We start from the raw sequence: 13,744 nt of genomic DNA on the forward strand, positions 1-13,744 counted from the left end.
ACTTTAGATTCAATTTTTTTATTGAACATCTACGTAATGATTACAAAACATTCTTTTATAAAATATAATTATTGAATTTATATCAAGAAGAAGAAAAATATAATAATGTATTGAATATATTAATATAAAAAATAAATATAATAATAAGAAAATATCTAAAATATATATGTCGATCTAAAGAACTGTTTATTTTTTGTATATATAGAAAGACATTGTCCTCTATTTAGTGAGTGAATCATGTGATATTTTAAATTACACCTTTTTACACAATCTTGATTCTTTACATAGGTGTGATTTTATTCAAAAGATATTTGATTTTAGTCAAAAGTGGTTATTGTCCAAAAAAATACTTTGCTTAATTAAGAGTGATTGTATTATTAGAAAATGGGTTTAAAGCTTAACTCAACCCCATAAAACAGGCTTGTAAGGTGAGGTTTGCACCCCACTTATATATTATAATTTGGCCTTATTTCTAGTCGATGTGAGACTTCCAACACACTCCCTTCACGCCAAGTTATAGACATCTCGAGCGTGAGAGTAAAATTTAATGGGTGGTCCGATAACAGGTGGAATAGAAATGTCCAAGAAATAAGAAATATCGCTAGGATAGGTTTTGATACCATATTAGAAAATGAGTTTAAGCCTAACTCAACCCCACAAAACCGACTTGTAAGGTAAGGTTTGCACCTCACTTATATATTATAATTTGACCTTATCTCTAGTTGATGTGGGGCTTCCAACATGTATTTCAACAAATATCCAATTTATTAGTAAGAGTTGTTGAGTTGCATATAATAGTTAGGTTAGTTGGAATGCTTTAGTTCCAAACAATATTTGTTTTGTATCTTGTAGTGATAGTTTGTATAGTGAAACTCAATCACTTGTTTGATAATTGATTGTAGTATGTTTTATTAGAAGAACTAGTATAAAATTCTTAGTATAAATATTTTTTTCCCAATCTCTAGTTCATTGCTTTATTTAACATTGCATTAATAAAAGAAGGATAGTTTTACAAACCAAGTTTTTGAAAAACTTTTGATAGATCATTTGTCAAGTAAAGTTATTGTTTGATTGTATCATTAGATATCATGCAAAATTTTACAAAAGTTTAAATATCCTATTCAACTTTTCCTTATTATGTATTTAACATACTCATATATGTTTGCTTTCTGTTATTATGTATTTGACATACTCATATATGTTTGCTTATTTACCATTAGAGTTAGAGTTTCTTGATGAGTTTGAAACATTGTCTTCACTTGTCACATATGTATTTTTCTTTATTAGCTTCTAGAAACTTTTATCTTTCACTTGCGTTATATTAAACAAAGGACAAATAACTTTAATATGACTAGTCTTACTACACTCAAAGCATGTATGTTCTGATGTAGATGGTTGGTTTGGCTTCTTGTTCCACTCCTTCTAATGTTGTACTTTATTTTTGTTCTTGTTTCCAAAACCCTTGAGAATTTCTTGATCATCAAAGATTCTCACCATCTAAATTTTGCTCTTATTCTTCTCTTATTTCATGTTTGATTGCTTTAGTCTTAAGAGCAACTCTTTTATTCTTCTAACTTTCTTCTTCTTTCAACTTGCATAGTTTAAGCTCATGCTTTCTTAGATTTTCAAATAGTGTTTCCATATTCATGGATGTAAGGTCTTTGGATTTTGAGATGGTTATCGTCACCTTAGGAATCTTGATGTTTAGCTCCTTAAAAGTCTTTTTTAAGGGTAATAAGACTATTCAATATGTGAGTAGTGCTGTAAAAAACAATCACCCAATCCAACCCGACTCAACCCACCACGAGTTAGTCACTTAGTGAGCCAACCAAACTTGGCTCACTTATAAGCAAGTTGAAAAAATTCGAACCCAACTCGACTCACCACGAGTTGGTGGCATAAACGAGTTGACTCACTGACTCACTTAATTACAAGTCTTTTTCCAATTCAAAAGAAATAACAAAATTTTTCTAATTCAAATATAAATAAAGTGGAAGAGTCTTAAATTAGAAGTTTTCTCCCTAAAGCACCTAAACTTCTCATTTTATTGTACAATATTGTTCTTTTGGATCTTTTGACATCCTTTATGCTTTCATGTGTTACTTCTAACGTATCACATATCTCCTTTGTAGTTTGACATTATTACCACACTATCTTATTTGCAGTTTATGCTTTCGTGATATAATATTCCTAGCTCTTACATTATTGCCACTCTCTTATTTTCATCCATACTCCATGTAAAGAACTCTTTTTTAGAATATTTGTTTTTTATACTTTGAATTAGAATATAAGGAACCATTAATAACAACATCTCACACTTCCTTATCAATTGATTAAATGAGAATTTTCTAAATGGAAAAGTTTTCTCTATAAACAAGGTGGTTTGTTAATTGAAGCTCCCTCAACAAAGGTTTGGTTATGACTAATCATTTTCATAACTTTAAACTCTTTAATAACTATCAAATTCATCTCTCATGCCAAATGCTAGAAATATAGATGTTTGTTTAACCAAGAGAAGGGTGAATGATAATTTTTAAAACTCTTTTTCAATTAACAAATTCAAAGAAAAAAAATTCCTAGATTCACTTGAATGGGATATGGGAATCTTGAAACATGAATAAATAGATGTAAAAAAAGTATCAAAAGAGAGGATTATACAAAGATTTTTATACTACTTTGAATTAACCTAACTCTTCATCCAGTTACAATCCACTCAACGTTAGAGAGACTTCTTTCACTATCTTGCTATGTTCAAATTACAAGCACATTTCACATGCAACACATGTGATCACACTAAAGATAATGAACCTTTCTTTCTCTTAAGCAACTTTTAAGATAAAAACTATAAGATGCAAAAGTTTGTAACACAAGGCTTTCAAAAACATATTACAATATAATGAAAGAAATACCCCCTAAAGTGATGAATCATATCAACGTAGAGCAATGAATTGATATGCAAAACATTTTAGCATACAAATTTTCAAATTTATCTTCTACCTAGAAAGTGTTTTGAAAAAGGATAATTTATTATTGAAAAGATTCTTGAATGTTAGAAAGTGAGAGCATTTTCTTTAAAAAGAATGATATTGTCCAATATATCTCTTATAAGCTTATTTATAAATAAATCAAAGTCATTCTATCAATTGACACATACCATATAACAACCTATAAGCTTCTCACCTCACAAAAAAGGATGCCTCATCATTGCAACCTCTTCATCGTCGTGCTTCTTAAGGCTCGAGGACTATATACCTATAAGGCTACATAGCCAAAAAATGCAAATTTTCTTTACAAAATAAGACAAGAACCGAGTACTGACGTCGTGATTGGCAAGCCAAGGATAGAAAATCAACTACTAATACTTAACACCACAATTCTTTTTGCAAGTCTTCAACGTGTATCATGTTAAAGCCTAAGGAACTAATGTACTATATATGACCAAGTTACTTTTAGACTCGGCAAAAGCTGTCTTTGACTGAGTACATGTCGGCCTACTAAGTTAACATGTATCTGATGCCTACCTATTCGACTAGAATGACATTGCGCTAACTGTATTATCCACAATCAACTATGATAATTCGAGATTAACAAGTAACAGGATCACGTGACTTAGCCTAAACCCAATTAGATAATAATCCATGAATAATAGTATAAATAGCACACTCTACGAGATACTTTAATTACGTTTTTTAATCACCATATATATTGTTAACTAACAAATTTTGATGTTAGAATTTTTTTTCAAACACAACCCTTTTAAAGTCAAATATTTGAAGTGTTCAAAATACTTTTGAAATGTTTTAAAGATATATTTAACATTATAACATGTCTTTAAAATTTTGGAGTCCTAATCATGATCTTATAAGGGTTTCATTGCTTTCAATTGCTCACAACATGAGTCAAAGCTTACACAGTTGACACATAAAATTTTACCTGCCACTTTCCTTCATTTTTATTATTGTTACCAAGAAGATCCTTTTATCTAAACAAATATATAAACCCTATCCCTGTTACACTTTTATCTACATAGTTATCTGTAACTTTTTTTAATTAATGGTAAGCGGTTTTCCTTTAATTTTGTTTAATTGCAATTTTATTAATTTAAACTATTATTTCAAAATATTTTTACTGAATCTTGCATGGAAATTTGAACATTTAATTAAGTTTTAAAATTTTCATAAATTTGGATATCAATACTTAGTTTCTATTAATTTTTTTTTATTTAGTGGTTATAACTTTTTCAATTGACTTTGTCAATTAATTTTTCTATTAACTAAATTAGATATTTGTTATCTTATATATGTATCTATATGTTTAATATTGTAATTAATATAAAATAATAGTGATTTTTATTGTTTTTATAGAAAATGTCATTAATCAAAATACCATTTTTATATTAACAATAAAACTTCATATTATATTATGTAAGGACAAATAAGAAAAATAACAATCATATACCTTATTTAAAACAAATATTAATTGACAAAAAAGTTTGAAAAAATATAAAAGCTTTAATACTCAACATAAAATAAATAATAAAAATTCAATTAAAAATACTTGTTACTTAAAACTTAATTAAGCTAAATTTAAAATAAAGTTAATATTTTACCTATTAAAAGAAAGCCGTTTTTGAAAATTTTTTAAATGTAACTTTTAGACAATTCACTTTCTATAATTGTTTTAGAGATTGTTTTTTTTGAATTGTCACGCAAATTACGATTTGAAATTGTCTATCCTTTTATTAATTCTTCTATATTTTATAGACCTAAAATTGTAAGGATAAAGTTATTCTATTATGCAACATCTCTAAGTCAACGTAATATCCTTAGAAATAATAAGACTTGGAAATATATATGAAAATTGAGATTTTTATTATCATATTCATATCACAAAAGTAATGTCACTATTATCACTACTTCGAAAAGTATCTTCGGAGAGTGTTTTGAAAGAAACTTTTGGTATAAAATTCAGAGAATATATATATATATATATATAGATACAGATATATATCATCATTGTTTGAAAAACTTTTTGTGGAAAAAATCTCATAAAAGTTTTTTGAAACTATCCTACAAATTACTTTCCATTTTCGTTTCTTGTATTTTTTTTTTCCATAGACTTAAAATTAATAAGGATAAACTCATTATCTTTGCGACATTTCTAACCCAATTCAATATAACATCATTAAAAGAATAAAAGGTAGAAATATTAACTAAAATTGAGATTTGATACTCATAACACTAAGAAAAATTAATTTATAAGTTACTAACCATTTTTTAATTTGTAATGTATACTATATATTCAAAAAATTTATTTATTGCCTCATCTTTTGAAATATTCACCACATAAAATATCTTAATAACATTGTCTTTCATGTTCATCTACACAAAAAACCAATTACAAAAGCATATAATAAAACTTAAAGCGTTGGAAAGTTATCTTTTACATATAATTCTAAAAAGTACTTTCTGAAAAGTTTCAAAAGTAATTCTTGGGACAATTTTGAAAAGTAATTTTTAGGAAAATTACAAAAAAAAAAAAAAAACTTTCGGACACAAATGAGGAAGTAATTTCTAGAATTAATGGGAATTTTACTTATTAAAATTATTTCGAAATTTAATTTTTGGAACTTTTCCAAAATATATTTTCTGGAATATAAAAAAGTGATATATATATATATATATATATATATATATATATATATATATATATATATTTCAATTTTCTGTTTAAAATTTTTATATAAATAAATAAATTTAATAAATTGCAATGAAAATAATTTTAAATAAAATTTTCATACTTTTCATAGAAAAAAATACAAAAAAGTTAAAATAAAATTGTGGAACATATTAAACTAAAGTGAAGGGTAGAGATGAAGGTATAGACATTCTTTTAAATAAAAGGTTATGTAAATATAAATTTGGGACTGTATAAATAGTAAAGGCCTAAAGTAACATATAAAAGCTTAGTCTACACGCTGTGTGAAGGCTATTGCGTTTTACACCTCCATAATTACTAACTGCACTCCCATAATAATAATAGAAAAAAATCAAACACAATTGCACTACATTATCACTGTTGATGCCACTACCGTCACATTCTATCATCACTATTGTTATAAAGGAAAAATAAGAGATATAAAGAACACTAAAGAAGTATTTGTTTTGAAGTGTATTTTATGTGTTTGGAGAATTTTATTTTAAAAATCTTCTTTCAAAAATTTTATCTCGGAAATTTCAGAAAAACTTGTCATTCTTGAACATTTTGAAAATTTGAGTAGCGTGCTCAAAGAAAAATTGGGGTGCAGAAAGTAAAAGACTTGCTGAAAATGAGCCCAATATGGGTGTGTGTAACAAAGCCCAGGAAGCGGTTAGTTTGTTTCTGAAAAACCAAACCCTAGCAATATCACAGTTTCTACTTCAAATACTGTGACATAACTTAACACAAGCCTTCGAACTCGCCGTTTACGCTCTGCGCCTTCGCATCCTCACTTGCTCCAAGTCTCTCTTAGGTTTTCTTCTTTTCTCACTCTGAATGGTTACGGTTCTTGCTATTTTTACTTACAGAGTTTAATTTTCCAGAAAGATGAAGGTGGTCGCAGCGTATTTACTAGCCGTTCTCGGAGGCAACCAGAGCCCCTCCGCCGCTGTTATCAAGGAAATTCTCGGCTCCGGTGGGTTGCATTATTCTCGTAATCTCTTATTTATTCCAATTTGTTAATCGGTCAAATGAAATAAACTGTATAAAGTAATTAGGTTTAGTTATGAATTGCAAAGCTATTATGTTCTTAGTTTGGTTTAGGTTGAGATTTGTGCTCCGTTTGTTATTTTTATCATTAGCGCAAAAATTGGTCAAAGGAGTTTCTTTTATTGAGTTGAGATTCGTTGCCCCAATTGAATTTCTTTTTCAGTACAAAAGATAGGCGAAAGGGTTTTTGATTTGGAAGTGTATTACTTGGTTATTGTGGATAGGTTCTTGAAACTGAGGATTGGAACATTTTTGTTTGTTTGTTTGTTTTACTTGCAGTTGGTGCCGAGGCAGATAGTGATAGGATAGAACTATTTTTATCTGAAATTAAGGGAAAGGATATAGTTGAGGTTATTGCTGCCGGTAAGGAAAAGCTTGCTTCAGTGCCCTCTGGTGGTGGTGGTGCTGTTGCTGTTGCTGCTGCGCCTGGGGGAGGTGGTGCTGCTGCTGCCCCTGCCGCTGAGGCAAAGAAAGAGGAAAAAGTCGAGGAGAAAGAGGAATCCGATGATGTAAGTTTTCTTATACCATTTCTGCTTCATTCATCTTTAGGTATTGTAGTTGCGATGCTCTGTATGGTTTTAAATTTTTTATTGTTTGGTGAGTCTATTATAATTGAGTAACATTCTGCAGTAGCAGTCCCCTAAAGTTTCTGAATATCTTAATGGCTTGACTTGTAGATTATAGCATAGCAAAGGACAGCTTAGATTCATGTGTTTTATGTACTTTTAGTTTTATTCTTTAATCAGAATTGGAGTTTCTGTCTCTTTAGTTTATGGAAGCATTTAGAGAAAACCTTTATTAGGTGAATTGAGAAGCACTACTATAAAGCACTTAAGTTGTAGTTTTGTCCCAACATAATAATGTCAAGATAACTTTCATATTGCGAATTTGATCTTTTGAAGTAACTTATACCATATCATTTTTCTATATGGTTAATTGGCTTTGTATTCTGATTTTTCTAATTGTTTATCCTTCGATTTTATTTTGTCATTGCAGGATATGGGTTTCAGTCTTTTCGATTAATTGGTGTAGTCTATCCAGCTTTGTCCAGAACATATTCTCAATTGACACTAGAGATTCTGAGTTTGTCAAATTTTGTTCTAAAGAGTAATGTAGTGTGTGTTTTTTATATTATATCTCAATGACCAACCAAGTTGGATGACTTTAATTTGATACTTAGTTTCTTGATGTTATGGAATTTTATTTTGGGTATAATAGAATAGTTCATCTCTTGTTATACTTTTTTACTATGGCTATCATAAGTTAGAAGTGCATTATTTAATGAATCATGCCTTGACTTCGCTCGATGAGTCACTTTTAGTGTTCTGATTACATCTCTTGATAAATACTTATTGACAAATGAGATGATGAATTGATTTTAATGGATTGGAGAAGCTAGGTTCACTTGATCTAAATGAAATGTTTTGATATATACCAGAGAAATATTGATATAGCTACTTCAAAAAAAAATGTTTACTAATGTTTGGTCGCACCACGTGTAGATGGATTTGATTGAGTCCTGAACTTTAGATGTTTCGAATATTTTGGAAGCTGTCCCATATGCATCATTGTTTTGAAGCACACTAGCGAGTAACTGTTATTATCGTTTTGCCAAATACTGTATGCCGAGGCCCTTTTTCTACCTAAAATATTTGGATAGATTCATCTCTCCTCGTGTTTAGTTTTACCCACTCTTCATGTTAGATATTTTTTTTCTTTCCTATAGTGAACAATTTTGTCTTTTCAAAACTATAATTCAGGTATAAGGTAAGTTTGGACGATGTTGAAAGGTATTAATTCAATGAATTTATAGGATCGCTCATTAGTAAAATTGAATTAGATATAAACTTATTTGTTAAGATGTTATGTTGTCATTTAAAAGTCAATTTCATTGAGGTTGTCGTGTCATGCTGTTATTAGACAACTCACAAGGCTACTGACAAATATTTTACACTTGAAATGTCCATTTCTTGGTAGGAGAGTATGTTAAAGGTGACTGAGTTTGATTAAATCATAATATACAAGTGATTGTGTAAACTTCAAAAATCATAATATACAAGTGATTGTGTAAATTTCAAAAATCATAATATACAAGTGATTGTGTAAATTTCAAAAATCATAATATACAAGTGATTGTGTAAATTTCAAAGTTATTGGACTAGACATAAATTCCAAAGAAAGTCAAGCATGCGAAAAGGAATATAAGGTCAAATTAAGGTTCCCTATGCCCAACCATAGTCCATGCGGTACCTTGGACGGGTTGGGAAACGCGTTCCATTAGTAGAGAATGGTCCTGGCTGGTACGTCCGGAGCGTCCAGCTTCAAAAAAGGATTAGTTCTACTGCTAACAGAGCTGAGGCTTAGAAAAAAAGCAAAGCAAAGCTAAGACAAAAGTGAATATCTCTACTACCAATAAAGAGCTGATATGCACTCTTCAGCGCGTGAGTTGTTGGTCAGATTGTGGAACTCCCCCATTATCAATTACCTTTATCCTGGGAGGATGTTATACAAGCACACGCATGAGCACTAGTCGACGCCTTTGGTTTATAAGGCGGAAGGGTCCTTGTTTTGTTTGGTTCTTAAATGGTTGGTCAATCAGTCTACTCACCCATGAGATGGATGCTTCTTTCATAGTATCATGTGAGTCTTTAATTCATAGTTAACCGAAGTGTGACTTTCAAAAGCATTCTTAAAACGAACTAGCCGTGTAGAAAAAGAAAAAGAAAGGGTTACTGGTCTTAGAAGCACTGGATTACCTATTATAAGGCTTTCGTTAATTACTTTGGAGAAGGTGTTGATGGCTAAACGTAAATAGAAACACTGGATTACCTATTCTAAGGTTAATGAACTGAGAATAAGCTGGATTGGATGGAAGCAATCAATATGAAAGATTTTCGAAGCTATGGAGCCGAATTAAGCAGCTAGGAGGTTTGTTTGCGGTAAACACAGTTAAAAATCTAATCTGATGAATAGTCGAGATTTAGTTGGTGTGAAGTTTTCAAATGATAAGTATCCTAGATCTAATGATGAAGGACTTTCATTTTACTATTCTGGTGGTCTTTTCTTTCTCTTTATGTGTCTCTACCTTAGTGTCGTGCTTCTGTATTGTCTTTATAGTGAATCTAGTGTTTACTTTACTGGAATATTAGGATTTTAATCTTGCATTTTCTCCCGTAAAATTGGATGAAAACCAAAATCCTTCTTGGATAAGTCAATTCAAATCTTGCCACTGTTCTTTTTTCTGGGACTTTTTGCATCAACCCAAGCAACCAAGGTACTATGTGCTCGGCCCCCCTTACCTCAAGGGTAGCCTTAGTTTTTGCTGCAAACGACTGTGAAATCCGCATACGGCTTGCCCTGCTTCAGTCTGGTTCAAATGCTTTCCGTGGTTAAGCTTGTCGATAAATGAGGGCTTAGAAGAATCTTCTTTTGTGTTGTGCCAACCTTATGCTAGAAGGAAAGAGTCGTAGTCTTAGGCGCTTTTAAGCCCTAGCCTTCTAGTCATATTAATCCATTTATGGAAAGATAGTTAGGTTAGGGGAATCAACACCTAGTTCTTTACAGGCGACCTAGGTAGCACAAGATGAGACTTTACAGACGACCTTATGCTCTTTAAGGTCCCAGTCTCAAATCGGATCTCAAAAGTATGTTAAATTAATATAAAAATAAAAGTATTGACTAACTCTTATATTCTAAAAAAAGGAATCCACACACACTTGACAAAAGATCTCAGAGTGAGCTGCTCGATGAGGAATTTTGCTATGCCACCCGACTATAAGTACTGATGTAGAAAAACCAACGAGAAGATCAATCCTAGGGTTCAAATAGACTCTTAGTAATATAAGGAGCAGAGGTTAGAAAATGATAGGGTTAGAGTGTTTGAGTAGGGATGGTAAAACATCCAAGACACATAATTGCTAGGAAGTAGCTCCTTCTATAAGAGAAGGTCGAGATTGTTAGCCTATTAGTAACATTGAAATCACTTTGGATAAGAATATATGATTGACTAGTCTTACTATCGGTCTTGTCTACATCAGTTCAAGCCCCAAGGAAAAACGTAGGGTAACGAAGTGCTTATTGTAGTACAACCTATTTTCTCATATGATATTAAATCTGTTGAGTTTTTATCCTACTTGAAGTTGAAGGAGTGTTGATAGGATTAGGCTTATGTCACTCGGATGGGAAGGCGTAAAGTAAAGTAAAAAAGTGGTGGGTTGGCTTAGACAACAAGCAAGGGAGGAGATTCACTAAGCTGATGTGATAGTATGAGTACGGTAGATTAACGACAAAGTCTAGCTACCTATTTGATAAAAGGGTGAGTCATTTGTATAAAAAGAGAAAAAAACCACCGACTTTTAGAATCTTTCCTCTTCAATTATACACGATTTAATGGGGTTGTCTTCCTTTCTTGGGATTTAAAAAATGAGTTGGGTAAGCTTCCTAAGGGTATGGCTTCTCTGGAGTGACTAAGGACACACCTAATCAAATGATCGGTAAAATGGGCCTCTTTTGGTACAATATCCTCGATCGAGTATATGTTGGGTATATTGAAGAGGGGGTTCACCAGAGAAACACAAACACCAATGAGATTTGAGCCCAACCATATAAGGGATTGACCCCACTCTCTACCCAAAACCTTAAGACAATAGGTTAATGGGTCTTTCATCTTTATATAGTGCTCTACTTTCTCATTTCTATCCAATGTGGGACTTAGACTCACACTTGGATTCCCAACAATCTTTCCCTCAAGGGTGAGTCTCTTCCACATAGGTACACTCCTCCCCCCTCCTCCAGCAGAAGCATTCTCAACCAACCACAATCATGAGTAACAATTTCCAACCGTCATTCATCTTAACGACTTTCGGTATAGGGACCATTATACTCATCTGAGCCGGTCACCAAGACAAACCATTGGCTCAGATACCACTATTAAGAAACTCTCACGATACACACTCTGTGATATTTTCCTAAAATTGAGTCTATTATTCATTGATAATTGAAGGGTTTTAAATAGCCGTGACACGTACAATATTATGGGAATAAAAATAAAATCTGAAAATAAAATATCAACTATCTTAAAAATAAAATCTCCTTAATCTATCATAAAATAATATTGTACTTAGATAAACAAAAAATCATAACTATGTATCCCTATTTTATCTCTATCAAAATCAAACTAAATATTACTAGACTCAAAAACTAATAAACTAATATTTAAACAAAATTATTAACAAAACCCTAAAATTTAAGTTTATCCCAGCAAACTCTCCCATACACTTAAATTCTTCCTTCCTTCATTTGGCTTTCCATGTGCATCATCCCACACTGAGTTTGCTTCTTTCAATCAGATTTGACTTCTTATTTTTCCTTATTGCCCTCCTGCCTTTTACCTTGGTTGACCTCTTTAATCCTCTGACTGACTTTGTTATGCCCGACTTCTCAATAACCTTGACCAACTCGTTTCCGACCTTTGGCGATTTTTCAACAATCTTGGCCGACTTCTTCACTGGGTTCTTTTTAACATCTTCATCATCCTTTTCATCTGGTTCAAGAACAATATATGCTTTCTCTTCCTTTTCAAGAGTCGCCTTCTTCTGCTCCTCAAGCTCAACCCTTTGTTTTTCATAATTTCACTAGCTTCATCTAGAAGCCTCCCTATCCGCTGAATCTCTTCATCTTTTTGTTTGAGTTCTTTCTCCAAGTTTTTCTTCTCCACAATTGTTGCATCCTTTACCGAGATCACTTCATCCATTGTTGGGATTGGGTTCTCCATGTCCACTGCATCCGAGCTCTTTGCCATCAACAAAATTCCACACTCTTCTTCCGCATCTTCAATAAGGAGATTCGTCTCCCCCTTTGTCTCGGTCTTGCAATACTTTGCAATATGGCCTGCCTTACCACAATTGTAGCAATTGCTTAATCTACACTCGTTTGCTTTATGGCCATACTTGCCACACTTAAAACACTCCACTCCTGACCGATCTCCTCGACCGATCTCCTCGACCTTTTCCTTGTCCTCGGTCACGCCAATTCTGCTGACCGGTTTGCTCTTCATTATCATTCTCAAAACTGCCTCGGCCACGTCCACCTCGTCCTCAGCTTCCTCACCATCTGTCGCCAGGACCTCAGCTCTAAGTAATCTGAGTTTTATTCGAGTCAAACTATGCTTGTAGTGCTTGATCGTCGGGTTTCCTCCTTTTCTTTTTCTTCCTCAATTCGTGCGCTTTTAATGACCCAACTAACTCATCCACAGTGAGAGTTGACAAATCCTTTGTCTCTTCAATAGTGACCACAATACTTTCAAAATCATTCGTCAGATTTCTAAAGATCTTTTCCGCAACCCGGTTAGGAGGAACCTCTTCTCCATTCATTCTGAGTTGGTTGACCATCTTCTGCACTCGAGCTATAAACTCGACAACTCCCTCATTTTCATTCATCTCCATATGTTCAAACTCTCTTCTGAAAGCTTGTACTCGGACTTGCGTTACGCGGGTATCTCCTTTGTATGCCACCTTCATAATTTCCCATGCTTCTTTTGCTGACTTTGCATTAGCTATTTTCTCGAATCTAGATTCATCCACTACATTATACAGAAAGTACAAAGCCGATCTGTCTTTCACTCATGTCTTTTTCAATGCAGCAATCTGGTTCACTGTCTAATGCTCATCATCCACGGGTTCATTGTACCTGTTCTCCACTACGTCCTATACATCTTGGGATCCAAGAAGAACCTTCATATGCAAAAACCAACTGTCGTAATTGGTATTTTCCGACAATTGTGGCACACTCATCCCATTGAATACCTTTGTCATCTCTCTCACTTTTTCTCCTCTCTCTTTTTCTCTCTCTCTCGGTACTCAGAGCATAGACCTCTGATACCATTTTTAAGGAGGTTCAACACACACATAGATCTCCACACTGGTAAGATATTGTCCGCTTTGGGCCAAATCCTCACGAATTTGTTTTTTGGTACCACTCCAAAAGGCCTCTTACCAAT

The 13,744-nt window shown here is 32.5% G+C and overlaps 1 protein-coding gene across 1 annotated transcript; it reads left to right on the plus strand.

Moving 5' to 3' along the window:
- Positions 1 to 6,356: 6,356 nt before the first annotated feature.
- LOC124822226 (large ribosomal subunit protein P2y-like) lies at positions 6,357 to 7,986 on the plus strand. Its single transcript, XM_047294212.2, has 4 exons — positions 6,357 to 6,511; positions 6,582 to 6,673; positions 7,027 to 7,256; positions 7,744 to 7,986. Exons 2-4 carry the CDS (start codon positions 6,586 to 6,588, stop codon positions 7,768 to 7,770), a joined length of 345 nt encoding a protein of 114 aa, XP_047150168.1. The 5' UTR covers positions 6,357 to 6,511; positions 6,582 to 6,585; the 3' UTR covers positions 7,771 to 7,986.
- The last annotated feature ends 5,758 nt before the right edge of the window (positions 7,987 to 13,744 follow it).

This window comes from Vigna umbellata, chromosome 8, assembly GCF_029865625.1.
Source record: "Vigna umbellata cultivar VRB3 chromosome 8, Vumbellata_1.0, whole genome shotgun sequence".
NCBI classification, from domain to species: Eukaryota; Viridiplantae; Streptophyta; class Magnoliopsida; order Fabales; family Fabaceae; genus Vigna; species Vigna umbellata.

Coding starts and splice junctions, on each gene's coding strand:
- LOC124822226 (XM_047294212.2), top strand. CDS start 6,586: ATGAAGGTGGTCGCAGCGTATTTACTAGCCGTTCTCGGAGGCAACCAG. Junction 6,674..7,026: donor CAAGGAAATTCTCGGCTCCG/GTGGGTTGCATT, acceptor TTTTACTTGCAG/TTGGTGCCGAGGCAGATAGT. Junction 7,257..7,743: donor AGAAAGAGGAATCCGATGAT/GTAAGTTTTCTT, acceptor TTGTCATTGCAG/GATATGGGTTTCAGTCTTTT.